This window comes from Pezoporus flaviventris, unplaced genomic scaffold, assembly GCF_033815535.1.
Source record: "Pezoporus flaviventris isolate CSIRO_AGI_PZ_B2104156 unplaced genomic scaffold, CSIRO_AGI_Pfla_v1 ptg000036l, whole genome shotgun sequence".
Lineage (NCBI taxonomy): Eukaryota > Metazoa > Chordata > Aves > Psittaciformes > Psittacidae > Pezoporus > Pezoporus flaviventris.
In genome coordinates, this window is record NW_026892584.1 from 32,778,254 (window position 1) to 32,798,781 (window position 20,528).

General features: G+C 46.9%; 1 protein-coding gene across 9 annotated transcripts in view; it reads right to left on the bottom strand.

Annotated features, from left to right (window-relative positions):
- Positions 1-20,528, bottom strand: part of FOXN3 (forkhead box N3) — a 217,177-nt gene that overhangs the window by 133,135 nt on the left and 63,514 nt on the right. For 3 of the 9 annotated variants that reach the window (XM_061463826.1, XM_061463822.1, XM_061463818.1), the window contains exons 1-2: positions 13,086-13,325; positions 9,723-10,279 (exon numbers count right to left, since the gene is read on the bottom strand). In XM_061463826.1, coding sequence (XP_061319810.1) covers positions 9,723-10,265 — 543 coding nt within the window. In that variant the 5' untranslated portion in view covers positions 10,266-10,279; positions 13,086-13,325. Of the gene's footprint in view, positions 1-9,722; positions 10,280-11,739; positions 11,764-13,085; positions 13,326-20,528 lie in introns of those variants that run through there. The other 6 variants (XM_061463827.1, XM_061463824.1, XM_061463823.1 and 3 more) reach the window with 3 other exon arrangements.

The window sequence follows — 20,528 nt, forward strand, 5'->3', positions numbered from 1 at the left end:
AAATCCTGAGAGTACTCAGCTAGTGGTAAATTGCTACCATTCACTGCTGCAACGAAATATAGCAATTCAGCATGCTGCAGATAGTGTTTTGGTATCTTAAGTCACTGGCTAAGGGCAGCAATTTGGTTTCTTTTCTACTGCAGCAAAGAAAAAAACACTCAAATTTAAGATCCCTGGAGTGAGTCCTACCACAAATCCTTACTTCAGTTCACAGGACAAAGCTTCCGTAACACCCAGAACGGAAAATCTGAAGAACGTAACTAACAAATTAAAATGTACTGTCTCCAAAATTACTATTACGGATAACTGAGTGAGATCCAGAAGCATCATTTATGGCCACAACGGCTACTTTTCACAGCCCTCAGTCTCCATCCTGCTGTTGTTTACTCAACAGTAAGTCAAAAGCAGCTCCTCAGGGCCAGGAGTCCAAACTGGTGGTAACAGAAGAAAACAAGTAATAGTCCAGGCTGAGAAGGGCCAATAGTGACCTACCAAGAATTCAAGAAGCAAGAAAAACTATGTCAAAGTCAGAAGGTCACTCCTATTCTTCCTCCCTACTGCTGCTTATCTTGCATGACCTCTGTCACTGATGAGTCTGACACCAGTTACAGCTACAAGAAATTCAGGACTTTCTAGAAATCAGCTGAGCTGCCAACAAGCAGGTAAATCCTGTCAGCATCCAATAAATGTGCTTATTCTCCAGAAAAGAGAACCACAGTTTTACTACCACTGCAACAATATGCACTAAATGACCAGACACAGCAGCAATGATAAGCATGGCATAGGTATAGTATCTCACCAGGATTCTCAACAGCTCCAGCCACATGAGCAGTTAAGATCTTAAGGCAGGCTAAGAGGGATCACGGACACAATGGCATGGCAGAGCTGAGGCATTCTGCACTCTCTCGGATAGCTAAGGGTGAGAATCGTTGTGAACTTCAGTCCTGGACACTGATTATGCTCAAAGGGAAAACATCTCAGGAAGCTCAGGAAGCTCTCACTAAAAGCAGCACAGGTGAGGAAGGTACTCCTTGCCCTCATGCACAAGGCCAGTTAGTCGCAGGCCAGCCAGACTCTGCTGAATGGCAAGTGTCCCAGTCGCTATCCACAGGGCTACTGATCAACAGCAACAACACCTGTGCTCCTTCAGAAGAGCTGTTTTTTTTTTTTTTCCACAATTAAAGAAAACATAGGGTACTACTTCTGTGCCTGAATTCTCCCAAACCAGAGAAAACACACACCTGAGTAAGTCAGAAGGACTAAGATAAAAGATTGATAGAAATATTCAAGCAGATGTACAGGATCCATTTTACCTTTAAACAGCACAAGGTGTCAAGGACTCATAAGTGCACCTGAATGAACTGTCTGTTTCTCTGCTGTTTGCCACTTACACACTGCGACGCTATCAGCACTGGCATCTCCTCTCTCACCCAGCCCACATGTAATAGTTCCCAGCTCTGGAGCTGAGCAGGTACCCTGCTTTTGGCCAGCTCAGAGGTACTGGCGCATGTAGGGAACGGCTGGGAGAGGGACTGAAACTAAGCAGGACTTAGATCAAATGACACATGCTAGGAAGCAAAATTAAACAGTTTCTTTCCTTGAGACCAAAACTTAAATACCGAATCGTAACAAGCCAGTTCTACTGCTGAAAAGCAAAACCTCACTGTTCTTAAACTGACTTAAACCAAAAGTACCAGAAAACCAGCAAGACTCATACACATCTCATCAAAGCAAACTTTCTTCAGTATCTTCCTGTACCTGGAAGACAGGAGACTTAACTTATACTGGGTCAAAATACCAGATCATGAATCAAAAGATAAAAGCAAATACTTAGAGACAGAAAACTTTATTAGCTTAAAAAATACATAAAAGCATACATCACAGTCTTTCCCTAGATGCTTACTGTGCAAAACTTACTCAGAAGCAGCCATGTGAGGATTTTTTAAGCAAATACATGTTCACAAGACTAACCGCATCATAACATACTGCTTTGTTGCAGCTACATGCAGTGCTTATACAACAACCTCACCTAGGTCATCCCAGTCTTGAAAATAATTTATCATTTCTATGTGTTAAGCCACCACTGACCAGCACACAGATATCAACTAAATTAAAAATAAGAGTCACACTGGGTCCCCTTTTCCCAAGGATTCCAGCTTGTGTTACCCTGGATCATTCAGGTGGTTCAACTGGATTTATGACAAAGACACAGCAATTAGCTGAAAATCACAACGCAGAAGGAACAGGTATGAGCAGCCTGGAGACTGCTCCTCACACCCCATCAGGCCAGTATGAATGATGCTACCAGAAACACAGAGCTGCCACAGGAATGAGCCAAGGCTTCAGCTGCCTGGGTCAGTGAGTGGAATGCGGCAACTGCCTGAAACCACAGCAAGGCAAGGCAGCTTCTCCAGCAACTCCAAGGCTACTTCAGGCTGCCTGAAGAGTATTTTCAACTCCTCAATTATTTTCGACTGCTCAATTATGATCAAGTCCTTCAAATGCCTTTTCACGAGGTCCTCACCCAGGAAAAGAAGCCAGGCAGCACAATTTGCTGTGCTCTTTCAGCCAGCGCAAAACACTTCCCTTTTAGGAAAGGAAGGAGGAAGTCTACGGGACACATATCTTGTAATTAAAGTGGATGCTTTGATGTTTTGTCGAAGAACTGAAGTGCGAGACAGAAGAACACACACTCGGCCAGATGAGCAAGCCCGGTTCATCTCTGATGTTCGGCCACAAGTGGAGGTGGCACAGTCGCCATTGTACGCCTGGTGCTCAGAGGTACGTCTTGCCTACCGCCACAGGATACCCCACAGGCCAGTGCTCACAAATGGACATATGAAGCACTCCTGTATACTCCAACCCCATCATCGAGGCCTCCTCCACTCAAAGCAGAGCACAGCCCCAGGATCTGCATTTCCTTTGCTGGCACTGACAACAGCAGTTCATTAGCTCTCTGACAGTTAGGAAGAAACTTGAGTGGTGATGAGGACATAAAGACAGCAGGACAGAAAAGCCTGACAAGTGATTTTATGGACAGCCTTCCCTCCTCCATGATAGCTTTTCAGAGGATTCATAGCACAGCTTCATTCAGAGCCTCCTCTACTGCCAATATTAAGGCCTCTGAGCAACAGAAACCAGCCTTGAGATAGAGAAAAAAAAAAACAAAACCACATCCCTGTGCAGTTTTCTTAGGACCATTTCACCCATGTATGGGCCCAGTACCACACCAAGCATGTATCTGACTGAATGTACAAGCACCCCCAGTGATTTAAGCACACCTGTGCTCTCAAACGTAGGAGCATCTCCCACCACTTCCCCCAGCTGCCAGGTCAGCTCTGAGCTGGCAGCTGCAGGGATGGTTTCATGCCACATTAAACAGAGCTGAGCCCACGGCCTGTGCTGATACTGGTGACCCTCTGACCACAGTGACCATGAGCTAAGCAGAGAGCTAAAAATGAATCCAATCAAATCAGCCCACTGAAAAATAACCCAAACAAAAACTAGCACAGTTTTCGGTCTGCTTGTGGCACGGTGACACATGTGTCAGTATGAGCTCAAGAGGGGCCACAATACAGCCCCAGATCAGTTTAGTCCCACAGCAACGGGAACAAGCAGCCAGGCTGGGCAGAGACCATACCTGATGGTGGCAGCCCAGATTTTAATCACTTTAAATCAGACGTAAAACACTATGAAAAGCCAACACAGGCCACCTGCACAACAAATAGCACAGCCCTGCTCCTAGAAGAAAACCACAAGAAACATCTCCAGCAAAAGAAAGCCTTCCATTGTATTTAAACTTCTTTTCTTATTTCATCCTAGCCTTTGCCTTGTAGTGAAGCCTACATCCATTACCCCATCAAGCAGTCACACACCAGTTCTCCCTGCAGCTGCCAGTCTCTATCAGGCTTTTCTTCTGTGAGTAATGGCTTGCCTCCTTAGCAATTCCTCACCTTCCCTATCATCTCTACTTCTTCCACAACTGTTTGTTGGACTACACTGAGACCTGGATCAGGGAATTGACCTGAAAGGCAACTCAAGAATTAGAAAGAGGGAAAGATAAAAATCCATCTGGATCAGATCCCTGACCAGATCCATGGTTTGTCACAGAAACGCAGGAGTTCATGGTGTTCAAGCATGTTAAAGGTGTTAAAGCAAACAGCCAGGAACAAGGGAGGTGCAACCATGGCTGAAAAAAAGGACTCATCAACCCCATCACTCCCCAAGCCCAAGGGCTCGCTCCTGCTTTCTTGTCTGGGCTCCTTCAGTGCAGCTAAATACACTTCATATGCTCTTGCTCTGGGTTAGGAGCACAGACATGGCCAGTTACTCCAATTTATTTAACCTAAGCAGCCAATCCCCTTGGGTATGTCAATAGCCTGTCAATGTGCAACTAACATGCCAGTTACCCAGCAGGGTGCCTGCCCATGGGCTATCTTAACCCAGAGCAAGATAATGCAAATACCTTAGATAAAAGGTCCAGAGGACTCCCCGGATATTGCCAGCTCTTCATTACTTGAAAAAAAACTGATTATGTTTTGCACAGCTCTAAACCAGTTAATACAGGCAGACTCCATGGCAAAGAGTAAGCTCTGATGTGAAGTCAACCAGCTGAAAGCCAGTGAAACGGAAGCACGCTATTTCCACACACAGCTTTAGGAAATCTGTTCTTTAAATACTCTGTGTCATTTCTGGGGTTTGCACTTCAAAAATAAGACTGAAAGGGTTCAAGAGAAGCTCTCCATAAATTTTCTGGTATCTGGAAGCTACATGTTACAGCACAGTTCTAGAAACTTTTATGATTGCTCTGGAATAAGACGACACTCATTTCTCTAGGTACCAATTTGAGGAGAACATTTCTGATACTAGACAGCTTTTTAGTATGACAGACTGGAGTATTAAAAAAATGGATTTAAACTAGATGAATTCCAGCCTAAAATGACAACATCTCCTATTAACAATTTGGGAAATTAACAGCTGGACCACTTATTTAGGACATTATTTTATTAATGGAGTCAACATTATCTGAAGTCTTTAACATGAATCTCAGGTTGTTTTGCTGCTGTTTTTTTCTGCACTTTACCTCCACCAAATGTTATGAACATGGTGAAATTTTGGTGCTGGTGTTATCTGGGTCAGTCTAGGTGATAACAGTATTAAAAATGGAGGAGATCATTTCTATCCCCAGAGTGCCACCATGCTTTCACAGGAGATCTTCTTGAACAATAATGTTAAAGAGGGAGAACAGGATCCTTGATCCCTCACCTTTGTGTATATGCAGATTGAATTAGGAGATTCTAAGGAAAAAAGAGCAGGCTCCTTCTCCTCTCATTCCAACGGTATTTCTGCAGGTATGAAGGGTTTACCTGTCGGAAGGCTGGACATTAACACAGCAAAGGAAAGATCTTGCAGGAGGGAGTTCTGAAAAGTCTCCTGTACCCAAAGGGTCCCCCCACAGCTCTCGTCTGTTGCCCTGGCAGAGCCCTTAGGTGAGACAGTGTCTCACCTAAGGACAAGTCAGATATTGACTCTCGCAGAGCCCAAGGACCACTCAGGAGACCTTAGATCTCATAGCCTGCCCCAGACGAAGGAGGAGCCTGGCTGGATCCCCATGACCTAGTTATGGACCATGTACTTCTAAGAATAACTTCCACATCAAGCTAGGGGAATCTTCTTCTCCTGTCCCCATAAACATATCCCTTACCCTCATTACATTTTTATTAAGACGTCCCTCAGTACGAGTGCCAAACAAACGTTTAAGAGACTTGAATTTCTTCAGCATGCACACAGCCAGGAGCATGTGTGCGTTTGCCTACCTCAGACAACGCAGAGCAGACACAAAGAGGAACCCTCTTGGTAGGATGGATGCCTGAAGAAGCACAGATGGGGGAAAGATGGCAGAACAGCAGAAAGGAGCATGGGACAAGACCCCAAGCCCAGCTCCTCTAACAGTGGGCTATTCATTGAGACAAAAAAAATTAGAGAAGCCAGCAAGGTCAAACAGCCTTTCCCCTCATCCACTCGTTTGATAATAACGATCAAGAAAGTTTGCATTCATAAAAGGCAGAGATGTATCACATGCCCTGAAAATACAATCCTACCAGCCTCTGCTCAACTCAGGAATCCCTACAGGAATAAAACAAACCTTCAACGGGGGGGGAAAGATAGGGCTTGTAACAAAATTTTTCAAGAGACCCTCAGCTAGAGCAGCACTAGTGGGCGCAGCTATAATTACAGCAAACCTACATAATGGGTCTGAACTAGCTTAGCCCTTTCCCTGCAAGCAGAGAAGCTGCCACATCAGTAACTCCGTTGCTAGGGCAACTGCTTGCTTTCCATATCAACTGCAAACTCGTTGCTATTGGAGACACATATACAAGAAAAATTCCTCTCTACAGCCAAGGACCAGATGGTAGGGAAGTCAGGGAAGTCATGGGCTAACGGGCCATACTAAATGGGACACACACTGGAGGACATTTAGATCTGTATGTTCACAATAGGATTAATGTGAATGACTGAATTCACAGGTCTGGCAGTATAAACAAAGCCAGGGAACTCCTCATCTACTCCCCATCATGTGATACTTCATACTCTAGCCACCTATTATTAAACTGCTGAGCTCAATGCAAATAGGTTCGTACAATCAAGGGCTCAGCATTTTCCCTTCTTAAGCCCGGCTCTCTGTCTCGATCCAGATCTGCCTCATTGCAAAGTTACATGAATAGTCACTATGCCGGCTTGCCAGGTAAACCTGATGGCATTGCAGCTGAAGTGGAACAGCAGCAGTGCATGAACATACCCAAGGAGAACGTCTTTTCCAAGCGCTCCACACCAGACCTAAAAGCACCAGCACGGAGCATGTCAAAAACTGAAGTGATGCAGCCCCTGTAAGTCTTCCTTTTCTTTCTTCCCCCTCTTGTTACAGGGATTTCTCTCCATGAAATGCAAGCATTCATATCCGAGCAGAAAAAGCTGCACACTATTGAACACGTATTTAGCCCCATGAATATAAATTAGTGGAACCCAAGATTGAGAAAAGTACTATGCAGAGGTAATTCAAAAAAGAATTAAGTGTTCAGCAGAACATTTTTTAGAAAAACGATTACTGAAAGGCTACACAAACGAACACTGGAAAGCAAAAGTTAGGGAGGAAAAGCTTCTAGCTTTTCACAATGTGTCAATGAACATCAAACAGCAAATGCCTGCAATTCCCAGCACTGATTAACTCCTTCCCCCCATACTGTACATGTTTCAGAGCCTGTCTTGTTAGCATTTTGTAACGTGCCATTTGCTAAATGCTTTTTTTCCCCCACATAAAAACAGTAAGGCAGGCAGACTCCAAACCTGCAATTTGTGGAATCTGGCTTCAAAGGGGCAGAAGCAGCAAGAAGGGTTTCCACAAAAAGGAGAGTTCTCTGCTCCACTGCCCCAAGCCCCAGCCTAAAACCAGAGAACCCTTCAGATGGACACCCCCCCTTCTGAACAGCAGAGATGCTTGCTGCAAGGTACTCGAATCAACCCCAAGTGTGCATGTGCACACACACAAAGGTATTTTCAAAGCCAGCAGTTGACATTTACTGCTTTCCAAGTCCACAATTAGCTGTCAAGCACCTGATTCAGCAACTCTGACCAAGCGCCAGTTCTGCACTCAGGACTATGTCTGCCACATCCCCTGGCCAGGACATGAGAAAAACCCAGCAGGAGATTTAAATGACCTGCCTTGCTGTGTTGTATGGCTGAGATTCTCATCTCATTCACCGTAATGCTGGCCACCTGCAGTTATTAGCATATCCAGGAGGTGGAAGAATTTCTTCCTCATAACCTGGGATTTTCAAGGAATGAGTAAAACCCCACCTCATTATTCACACAGGCAAGGCCTCCCACCACACCTTGCTGTCTAGCTATGTAACCACGGCTAATCACAGATTCGAGAGGCAGGTGACTAGTCATGCATTGTGCTCTGCCACTTCCCTGCAGAGAAGCAGCACGTCGTGGTATTGTTCATGCGAGCTCAGCAGACTGCCGGATATTTGACAGATAGACATGAAGACAAGTTCCTCATAGGAAGGAAGCTGTAATCTAAACAGTCAACTTGTAAACAGAGGAAGAGGCACAGAACAGAACACAAATGGCAATGCTAAACACATGCCTTGCCAGTTACAGCGTTTTGTGGGTTTCTTAAATGTATTGTATGAAGGTTTCTTATGGTCTGGTACTGGATCCTAGGAGTCTGGCATGTTACTTGTTATTATAGTCTCATTTCCAAACAAGAATTAAGATTATGGCTTACACAAAACAAGATCCAGTTCAGGAACTTGTTTTTTTTTTAAATTCCATACACAATCTTCCACAGCAACTAACTGATAAAAATACCAATACACAGAGTGTGATCAGCAATACGTGGGTTCTACGGAATAATATCCAAAAAAAGGGGGAGCTGTGGGAATAAAAATATCGATCATTTAAAAAAAAAGGAAAGCTCCAGAGAAAAGACAGTTGAGAACTCTAAAATGAAGAGCTGCTACTTTAGGGTAATATATGACTCTCGCTCTAGAGTTACTTGAGCTCCTACTCCACAGCATTTAAAGTTAAATTACACACAAAACAGGGAGAACAGCACCACCAACAGAAGTCTAGTTTCAGGGTTACCATTTACAAGACAATCCTGGCATTTACTTCACTGAAATACAGAAGTTGAGTGCATCTATTGTTTCTACCAGAAGAGAGTGTCCATTTTCTGACTGTCAGCCAATTTCAGAGACAAACAGTCAGTGATGTGATTTTACCACCTATTTATTTCACTAACCTGTGAGAAGGCCTGTGAAATTAATCTGCAGGCTGATATTTTTATAAGTATACTCATACTTTGCCAAAGATTCATCCAGAGCACTACTTCTTGAGACGGTCCCCTTCAGAACCTGATACCTGCTCCCAGGCAGACTGACGCAGCAGAAGGCTTTGCAAAGGGCTGTCTCCCCTGCCAGGCTCGCTTCCCTGTTCCCTCCTCACAGCCTCTTCCTGCAGACGCTGCTGAGGATTCAGCAATGAAACAAGGCAATGACAACAGAGACCCAAAATCAGAAACGTGCACCACAGGCTTCTGCCACTGCACCAGTCACAGAAGCTACATGAGCCCAGGAAGAAAATGACTGAAATTCCTGTGAATGGTAAGTTTCATCTTTGATGCCAGACCAATCTCCTCTCTCTGAAGAGTTTCTCTAAAACCTGTCTGAAATGGAACCAAAATTCAGAACTACTTCTGTCTGTTTAAGAGAAAGGGAAGTTTTTTCAGATTACAGCACAGACCAGGGAAAAAAGCAATGGACTCTTACATAAGGCATACCCTTTCACTATACACTCGTATAAGCCAAGAACAGCAAGCAGCCTATTTATAACATGATTACATTCATCTAGTATAGCTGGAAACCATTACCACAGCATGATAACTAAAACCAATATTTAACCACTATGCATGAAGACACCAGCTGGGGGGGGAAGAAAAAACACACACACACCCCTAGTACTTTCTTACAGATGTCTAGACAATGAATTTAATAAAAACAGAATGAGCCATACTGAAGAAATGTTGGCTCTCTGAATTTCATGAATTACGTTACCAGGGACAGCACTGCATATTCTGCATTTCACTGTTACAGACACGTTCTGGGATTAGCAGGTCAATATTTTCAGAGCCAGTTCAGTTTCCATAGTTCCAAACTTACCTGACTTCTGTCTTTGTCCACTTTCTTAAAACACTTATTCAAGGATAGATTATGTCTCACAGAATTTTTCCATCCAGTGGGTGCATTTGCAAAATATGGAAAGTGTTCCAAGATCCAGTTGTATATATCCTTTACGGGCAGTCTTTTGGTTGGCGAGTCCTCAATGGCCATAAATATGAGGCAGCTAAAGGAGTAAGGAGGTTTGCAGTTGGGGTTCTGCTTGGCATCATAGGGCATGTCAGAATGGGCAGGAGATGGGGGCGTGTCATCACCAATGTCCTGAACGGGGCTAACGCTCCTTAACACCGAGTCCCCAAAGCTTTTCAGCAAGTTCTTGCTCTCGTGTAACCAGTTCAAATTAGTTAGTTCTTCATCTTCCATGGCCCCTTTATCTAATCTGATGGCAGGCAAAGAGAAATCTAGGTCTTCGTCATCATGAAGTGCCTTGGATAAATCACTATCTTGGTAACGTTGGCTCAATCCACTGGGAACACTAATTCCTGAGCCCTCTGGCTTCTTACTGGGAGGCATGACTGGACCCATTTAGACAGCAACTCCTGGGAGAGTGAATCCAAAGGAAAGGGAGAAAGAAATAGACAGAAAAGTTAGCCCATAAAAAGATACTGCATAACATTTTGTTAGCTTTTCCCTAACTGGTCACTTGTCCTTTTGCCATCTGTGTTAAAAATGACAGACTCACTAAACACTCATCCACAACTGTAGAATGAAATAAGCTGAAGTCAGGACAAGGGAAGAAATTTCAATCAATGGAATGAACCCCAATACACCTCAGTTCTTCAGGTACATGAAGCTCCACACAGCAAATCCCTTTAATGATGAATGTGTATATGAAATCATTGAACATTCCTGTTGTACCACTTCAAAAACCAAGTGAACTAGAAAGAAAAATATTAAATAAAAAATAGAGGGGTTTGAGCCCAGTTGCTTTAAATTCAGCTGTTCCACTTTTGAGGACAATAATACAACAGCACCGTGTTTAAAGTCACTCTGGCTAAAGGCTGAGCAGACAAGCATCCAATCTGACTACAGCTCCAGAAAAAGTCAGAAATGACAGCAGAACTTCAAAACCAGCTGGGGTAGGAGAAGGGAGGAGGGAAAGCAGCACATGGAAGTTTTGGGACCAGGGCCAAGACATGGGGAAACAAGCGCCAGAGGAATAGAGCACTTTAAAAATGTACGTAAACAGAGAAGATTTTTACATAAGCTGAGCTGTATTTCAAACGTGGCAGAAAACAGAGGCAGAAAGACTGCTGGGATGCCCATCAGCGGCAAGGGAGAGGTGGACGAGCTGCAGAGGGTACTGCACCAGTAGGCCCAGGGGGCACACCTGCACTCAGTAACATTCGGGAGTACTTGAGCCCTTCTGAAGCTGCGTGAAACGGAGCACCTCCCCACCTCAAGAGAAGCAGACAGGAGCCAAACAATCCACCTCAGAAGCAAGACTCAGACTCTCTTAGCTTCTCCTTACAGTAAAACTGCCAGGATTTAGGTCTGGAAATGTGAACAGCAGTGAAATGAAACTGAGGAGAGTTAATAACGGATTTTAAAACTACGAAGCTTCCTGCACAAATGTTGAACAAGAGCAGAATGATTCCCTGTACCAAAACCATATCCTCAGCAGTTCCATCAAGTCATGTGGTCAGAAAGTCAATACTGTAAACGAAGGGGGAAAAAAAAACCTACAGGTAACAACAGAACAAACTTCAATGTACAGGAAAGAAAAGAGAAGGACACCCATTCTGAGAAGGAGAAATGATGGAGTTTTAGCTGTTACAAAAGGGTAAAAACGGAAAATTAGAAGTTCCTCAGGTCTTTCTATAAGCACTTTACACCAAAGCAACCATGACTAAAAAGAAACATACAGAACTTTCATGCACAGAAGCTTGTTAACACACACCATCACCCAACAAGCTCAGCAAACGTGTGGTTTTACACAAGTATCTGGAAGAGGAAAAAAATACCGAGGCAGATATAAACACCGGGAGGCCAAACTTACGTAGGTCCCACTTCCTAGCTTTCAAAACAGCATCCAGGACAGCCAGAAGGTAAACACCAGGATCGCTGGTGTCCGGGGGCACTGGCATTGCCTACCTACGCCACACACTCAACTTTGACTCCAAATGGAAGTTACGTCCCAGGAGCTTCTAAGCAGGAAAATTATGATGGCTGACAGTAAAGTAATTTAATTGCACTGTTGCTATGACAACATGCTGCTCTCTTTCTGTTTAATTTGCTTATTTGCCAGTATCCTCCCAGAGGGCCGTATCATACCATCCCTTTTTTCCCTTTTCACCTCCCCAGTCCTCACGGACGCCGGGGGTGACGGGGCTGCCCCGCCGAGCCCCCTCGTACCGGCCTCCGGCGCCTGCGGACGGGGCGGGAGCGAGGACTGCCAGAAGCTGACACCCCCCGTGCGGCGGGGCTCGGCCGCGGCTGCACCCGCGGACTGGAGCGGAGCGGGGCGGGGGAGGGGGGGGGTCACACGACTCTGTTAAGGAGGCCCGTGGCGGCTGCCGCGGCGCCCCGCCGCCAGACAAAGGAGCGCCGGTCACATGAGAGCCCGCAGTTGGACCAACATTTTTAACCCGCCGCCAGCCGCGGCTCCTCCAACACACGCTCACGGAGCCGCCCGCCGGGGGCCCGCAGCGCCGGGGGCAGGCTCACCGCGGCACCCCCCGCCGCCCCGCTCCATGTTCACACCGTACTGCTCGCACGGGGGAGGGGGGAAATGCGGGGAGCGGGCGCCCATTGGCCCCCGCCGCAGCCAATCAATGGCGTTGCTAGGAGACTGGGACTGCTCCAGTGGGGCGGGCGCGGGCGGCCGGCGGCGCGCATACCTCCAATGCCGGCCAGATGTCACCGGCCCGCCGCCCAGCCCACACGGAGCACAACTTCTCCCGCGCCGCGCCTCTCCCGGGCCCCTCCTGACGGACACGCGTGTGTGTATGTGTATGTGTATGTGTATGTGTGTGTATGTATGTATGTATGTGTGTGTGTGTATGTATGTATGTGTGTGTGTGTATGGTGTGTGTGCGTGCGTGCGTGCGTGCCCGCCCGCCTGCCTGCGTGCCCCAAAGTCCTGCCCGAGCGGCGCTCGCAGCCCCCGGCGGGACCTCTCCGGGCCAGAGCGGCCCCGCGGCGCGGCCGGACGGGCTCGGTGGGGACGCGGCGGCGCGCACGCTGCGGCCGCGCACCAACTCCTGGCCAAGTTGTGGCGCGGGGCGGCCGCGGGGCCGGGGCGAACAGATAAGAGCCGAGCCGGGCGGGACCGCGCCGCCCCCCAGGCGGGCCCGCCAGCTCCTTGCGCAGTCCCCGCCGACACCACCGCCGACACTAACTCACCTGGCGGGGGGCGGCGGCTTCACCGCGGTCCCTTCATGGCTGTGGTGCAAACTTTCATCTGACGGAGCCGGGCATCGCTCAGCCCGAGCCCCGAGGGTTCCGCGGGGGTCCCGGTGCAGTGGGCTCCGCCGCCAGCATGGGGCCCGGCCGTCTCCCACCCCCCGCCCACCCCGCGCTCCCGCCGGGCAGCGGTCAGCCTCGGTGCGAGCCGAAGAGCGAGAAATTGTTTCCACTGCAAACAAAAAAGGCGACACATGACCAGGGAGGGAGGGGAGAGAGGGAAAACGTGGGCTGGGCCAGCCGAGACGGGAGAAGCCGCGGAAGGGAGGGCCGCCGGCTGTGGGGGAGGGCGGCGGCGCGGGCGGCGCTCCTCAGGGGAGGCGGCGGCGACCCTGGCCCGGCACCCCGGGGTGCACCCGCCGCCGCCAGCGCCGCGGGCACGACCCGTCCTCCCGCGGGGCGCCCGACGGCGGGGCGCGAGTCGGCGGCGTTTGCCTGGGGCGGGCGTTCGAGGCAGGGAGCGGGGCGGGAAGCGCCCGGAGGGAAGTCCCCGGTGCGGAGAGAACTGGCAGTGCTCCCGGCGCCCATCGGCGGGGCGGCAGCGGTGCTCCCACTTGTACGAGTCTCTCCCCCTGCCCGTGGCGTAGCGGGAGGCACGGCCAGACCGACCCCCGCTAAACTGAAAAAAACTAGACGGTCGCCACTAAAGGCACCGCGAGTCCACAGAGCAACACACCGGAGCACTGCTCTCTGCTCCAAGAGGAGCAGGGGCGACATCTCTCAACACCAGGCTGCGTCCTGCACATCTCCCCACAGGCAAGTGACTCCTGCCGAGGAGGGGAAAACCTGAGAGTGCACCTGCGAGGCACGACCCGAGCCTTCGGTACGAGTCCCTCGGCCGGGTTCAAACGCATCTGCCCCGCTCCTGTGTCCAGAGCGGCGCGCAGTGCGCGCCGGCGGGCAGCAGCCGCCGGGAATAATGCTGGGGTCTCTGCTGCTGGCTCGGTGCGTCGCGAAGCTATGGCCTCCGCTGAGCAGTAAAGAGCCGTGCTTGCAGAAATCTGCAGCAACTGCCCAGGCGAAACCCCAACAGTTTTGTTCTTTAAGAAAATCTGCTTCAAAATAAGGCCTGATTTAATGAAGAATGGCTCATTTTCTCTTCTACTGCCTTACCTTGACATAACTACTATCAACTTCAGTTAAAAAAAACCTTCCTTACCAACAGTTAAATTAATTGGAGGGAACTAACTTGATTTAGAAATAAAAACAGAAGTTGCCCAGTCTAGACAGCACTAGTTAAATGTACAGTCTGCTGTATGCAACATGCTTGATCTCAAAGCAGCTTCAATGATTCACACCATAAAATTAAGGTATGGCTGTCCACCCCCAAAACAAGTAGAAGAAATGGTTTTGTAGCTAATCCACAAAAACTGAGGATCTTCTGCTCTGGGTAAACAAGGCTTGCAGATTTAACATACTTTGAAAATAATTTTCCTCTCAGTATAGAAAAAGGTCTGCAAGAATGTGTAACAACATAATACAAACTAGAAATACAGGTATAGCTGTAGATCCTTTCCACTGCATCCCTGGACACAGGAATCATCCCTAAACCAAGAAGAAAAGCATTTTAGCCATTTTAATTAAACAAGTTAAGACAGCTGTCTCAAGACCTTGCAGGAATTCTGTGCTGGCCTACACAGTCAATATTGTCCCGCCAAGCAGGGTCACCACTGTGTCCTCCTGCACGTCTGTGTCTGTGCTTAGTCATTTCCCAAAGCACGGGTTACCCCTTTTTATGTCTCTGACACAAAATGCACATTTTCAGCCAAGACTGGCAACTACTTCATTCTCAAAGTGTATGGCTGAAAAGCATTTTGTTGACTCTCTCAAACTCGAAATTCCTGTCATAACTCGCCAAGACCTCCTTTTGCCGATAGCTTTCCCTCCCCTACCCTATGAACTGCTATTTCACATTCTTGCATGTTTTCAAGAAGACATGCCAGCAGCTGGATTGAAGAATGGGAAGAATACCTATCAGGCAAGCAGAGTATCATCCTTACCCACTGGTAACCCTGCCCTGGGACTCCACCAGCTCTAACACTCCAGCAGTCAGCAGACCATTAGTTTACACAGTTCTTATCTCACGGCCTTTGGTTTCAAACCCAAACAAAACTACCAAGTCTTAACTCCACCCACCTGAATTTACTCCAAATGCCTCAGACATTTTTCTGAGTGGATCAACAAGCAAGGAGATTTATTGCATTTATCATCACTTGTAAAAGTCAAGTGTCTTGAACAGACTACCAAGAAGAATTCTGCTAATGAGAAGTATTTCTGAAGCGAGAAGGGGAAGCCTGGTGAGATGCAGGGCAGTATGCAAAGAGTATTATACCCTGAATACATTTTGCATGCATCCTATTCAGGTACACTGCTCAGTTCTGTTGGAAATCAGTGGCGAAATTCCCCATGGGTGAAATGAGATCAGTTCCATGTTTTATACCTTTCCCGTGGCGGGTAGGAATTTCCCCAGAGCGCACATAAGGATTACAGTGAAGGACCACCGCAAGACATTTGCCTTGTAGAGAGCAAAGCCAGCATGACCAAGTGCAGGGGCCAGCAGTGGGTGATGAAGAAGCCCAGGAGAGCAGGGGGACAGATTGCATGACAGGTTGGAGGGCTGGCATGGAGCTTCCTACTGTGGTGCCCCATGCGAGGTAGTGGTGATGGGGCAGCCTCTTGCTGGCTCCCTCTCACCCCTGAGCTCAGCAGCAACTGGAACTGCTGGCTTCCAGAGAGATAAAACACCAGCAGCGAGGTAAATGCTGGTACTTTGTCCCCCAGCTTCTTCTGACTCTTTGCTGGTATACTTACTACGACTAATTCGAGAAAGGAAAATACTCTCATGTGGCTCTACTGAAAGATCACTGGTGACTGGCTACATTAACAACAGCAGCACCAGAACATCCAATGTATAGCCATCTAGTAACTCACTGCAATCTTAGGCAAGTGGCTGGTTTTGGCCAGGACAGAGTTAATTTTCTTCACTGTAGCTAGTATGGGGCTATGTTTTGGATTTGTGCTCAAAACAGTAATGATAACACAGGGATGTTTTTGTTTCTGCTGAGCAGTGCTGACACAGAGTCAAGGCCTTTTCTGCCTCTCACACCACCCTGCCAGCAAGCAGGCTGGGGTGTATGAGAACTTGAAGGGGAAATAGCTGGGACAGCTGACCCCAACTATCCAAAGGGATACTCCACAGGATGTCATGCTCAGCATATAAAGCTGGAGGAAGAGGAAGAAAGAGGGGGTTAGCGTTTGGAGTTACACTGTTTTGTCTCTTACCTCAACCCACGAGTTTTACCACTTTTACTTTTCCAGTTCTCTTCTCCGTCTGCACACAGGGGCAGTGAGTAAGCGGCTGTGTGTAGCTTAGTTGCCGGCTGGGGTTAAACCACAACAGCAAGCTACCAAATTCCTTAAGGTGTTGATTTTCCCATTTCTAAGACAGGAATAACTCATTTAGCAAAAGATTTGCAACACTGACAGATGAAAATTGTTTGTACATCAACACCAAAGTGTTTGCTGTACTGAAGGCCGATTAGGAGTACCAACAGTGCAGAGCTGCACTTTAGCCTTGTGGGCTAATATGCAACAGTCTAATCTTTCCACTCGGATTTCAGAATACCAACTGCAGATGTTGCAGTATCTTATTTAATGAGGATTTCCAGCCATCTCCCTATACTCCTTTATCTCTTATCCTCCTCTAGATTAGATTCCCTGATAACATCCCACAAGCCATCAAGCCAGCAAAGGTCACCGGCTCTTTATCAGCCCTCCAAAGCTCGTCTTCCCCCTTCCATCTCCATCTCTGCTGAGAACATCTTCCTTTGCTAGTATTAGGACCATGCCACATGATCTCACTAAGTATTTCTACTTTCTGTACTCTGACCTCACCAGTCTCACCTTTCAACAGACCTGTACTTCTTATCCTCCCCTTTAAGCCCACATTCTTAACCTGATCTCCAATTATAATATCCTCATGACTATCATCCTCATCAATGTTTATTCTCTTTACACCAGAGTCAGATTTCTTCCCTGAAGTCTGCTGCAGGTTTGCCAACTAAGCGTGCTCATTAGGATTTACAATTTGACATGCAGCTGTACACAAAAACCTCCCAGTTCTGAAAGGCTCCTGATGTGTGGGGTACCTTTCTAAGACTGAAGTGGACAGGACTGCTGCCCCCCAGTAATCAGTGATCAGACCCTCATAGTGGGACACATCTTAGGCCCTTAACACCCCGTACTGGCCATCTCATTTTGTTCCCATTCTTCCCCCATGCAGAATGATTGGTGTCCTCCATCAGTCTTGCCATTTCTAAACTTCTATTTTCTCTGAGGCAGCAGATTTAATCTTGTACAGAGCAGACGCACACCAAATACCTTTGGGCACTATTAAAAACTACATCATGAATACAATATCTGTTTGCTGGTTTCCTCTTTCACAACTCCTGTTCACAGTGTTTTCCTCCAGTCCCTCACACAGAGCCTGCAGTGCCAACACTTCTTTATTTTTAATGGTGACAGACCAGCATGGTTTCGTTGTTTGCACTATGCCCACTTTTGGGGCACAGAAACAGCTGTATCTGAATTTCCCTCCGAACAGCCAGAGTTGGTGCCTCATTCAGAAGTTAACAGACCTAACCCACTGACAGATAGTGCCTCACACGAGGGAAAAGAGCAGCTCCTGGCCCGCAGTTGTACCCTGCCTTTCTGCCCCATCTCTTTTGCAAGCATGCAAAGCCTTTCCTCTCCCACCCCAAACACTAGCTAAAGATACAAGCTGCACACTCAATGAAGTCCCAGCTTACTCCAGCTTACTGACAGGAGATCTATCTTCTGCTTATTCACTTGAGACCATGGAATCAGATTTACAGAGCATTTTCCCAACCTTTCATTTAATTATTCTTCAGGTTCTCATTTGCCCCAGCTGGCAAAACCCAACAGAAACAGAACTGAATTGGTGAGAAAAGGAGCTTCTATATGAAGCTGTGTCTCTATAGTAGTTCTGTTTCACAGCCTAAAATATAATAAATTTCTTACAATAGAATCCAGACTTATGAAATAGTTCCTATGTAAAATAATGTATGCACATGTACGATGTTATTGTAGTAACACAGCTTCTAAATAAATGACCATACTTAGCACTAAAATTACATACAGTTGACAAGCAATCAGCAAGTGTGTTTCTGTACATGAGTGCAGTGGGAGAGGTGTATCATGCATGCTAGTTTGTCCTACATACGTTTGTTAAATTGGGTCCATGTAAGAGATGCCTTCACAGTGTAATTACAACAACATAAGAGCACAACAAGTACAAACCTAACTTACGCTGGATGCTTCTGCCAGTGCCACTTATTTTAGCAGCCCAGCCAGCGGGAAGCACAATGTTGCTGCCATAAACATATTTTTATTGGAGTCTTCCACTATAATGGCTATACTGGGATGAAATCACACCTAACCTAACACAGCTGGTGCAGTAATTGCAACATGAGCCAGTATTTCTGGTACTGCTGCAGTGTTTGAAGAGGCTGAAAAAAGAAAATTCTTTGGGGTTTGGTGCCTGGACTCTGCTATCTGTTGTACAGGTGTAAAGCAGCAAAATGTGGCCTGGAGTTATCTCAACGTAAGCGTTCACCATTTGGCAGCTGAAGTCCAACTTACAAGTAATCAGCAGAACCAGAAATCAACTGTATTTTTGTTCTTGAAAGCAAAGTGGAAGAAAAGCAGCAGCCAACACTGCATAGAAGTAAAGATCACAAGTTCCTTGGAAAACTGTAATGGAGAACCAAGTTCTTTTGATAAAGTTCCCAAACTGTATTGCCAAACTGAATTTCTAAAACTAAGTTTTTGGACAATATATCCTGACTCCTGCCTGAGTTTTCCTGCATACAAGCTGTTCATTTCATCAAGGACTTCAGAAGTTTGCCTTCTATTTGTGTATCTATGCTTGCAAAATTAAGTTGCACCAGGACCCCACAAGTAGTGAAGTTTGTGTTCACATCTCAGCAGCCGGGGATGTTTGAAACTGACACTAAACACAGCTTGCTATCAGTAGGTGCTGTAAGCTAGTAGGCAGTTTTTGTGCCTGACCACTTGCCTGCACCAGGTGAATTTCCCAGCCACAGCTGTACGGAGTCCCAGCTTGATCTCAAGCTCTTTGTAGCACAGGATATTCCAGGGTACTTTCTTTTATTCACCACACAGCACTACTCTTCCTGTAAGTTTCTTGAACACTGTTCCCAGAGGAAATCCTGTGAGATGCAGGTCCAGATTCTCAAACTGCAGCAACGCAGGAACAGCTACAAGAGGTTGTATGAGGTCATGTAATAATGGACAAGCACATCTGACCTACAGTTGTGTCTGCAAAGGGATGCTGAGAGGATGAAGGTTTTGGGAAACAAGCAAAGTGTCGTAAAATGATTCAGCAGACTTCTACCCTTGGTATGTTTTCAGTACTATATACTGGGCTACCAAACGCATCCAGGAGCAAGGAATGGAAAGCAATGAAAGATTGCAGTGGAAGGACTAAGAAGTCAGTAGAATCTGCACAAAGCTGCTGGCTGTTCTGTGCTCCCCTCCACAACCACAGACAAACTGCACTCTGTGGCTGAACCAGAGAGCAGCCACCAGGCAGAGCAGGTAAGCAAGATCTGGGAAGCAATGAGAAAAGCTGGCACAGAAAAAAAACACAACTAGATTACCCACATCCCAGCAGCAATTTATTTTGCCAGCTATGGCCAGAGAACCACCCCCCAATGCCACAATCACTGTGAGGTGGGTTTCCCTGCAAACAGCTTTTGGTGTCTCTATGGTGACAGAAGTTCATTACAATTATGGGCTGACTTCTCCACTGGGGCATGATTTATGCTGGGTCTTCTGGCACTGCTCCAGTCTTTTTGGCAACAGGTAACTTCAGCTAACTGCTGCAGCCATCTGGGAGGAACGGTGCTGGCAACACCTCACAGGTCTTTCACAAGCAGATTTCTCATTCTGTAGGGCTCTCACAAGGATGCCTCAAGGACGGAGCGGGCCTCGGCAGCCAAAGCAATACAAAATAATCTTGGCATTTTGTGTTTGCTTGTTTGTTTAAATCTGCAGTCCTGTAAACACTGATACTTATGTCTCCTTCTAAGGTTCAGCTAGTTCCGGCACAGCTTAGCACTTCCACAGGCATCTCAAGGACAGAAAGATGCTATGGCTATAACAAAATTCTGAAGGACGTTTGAAAAGACAAGTCACTTCTATTGCTTGTACGCAGTAGAGGGTTTTACTTATTCCTCATCACTTGTCACATCATCTTCAGTACTTTTTCCGTAACTGATAAAAGAAGTACAACACAAAAACAACACATTACCAAACAAACATCACATATAACAAAAAAAA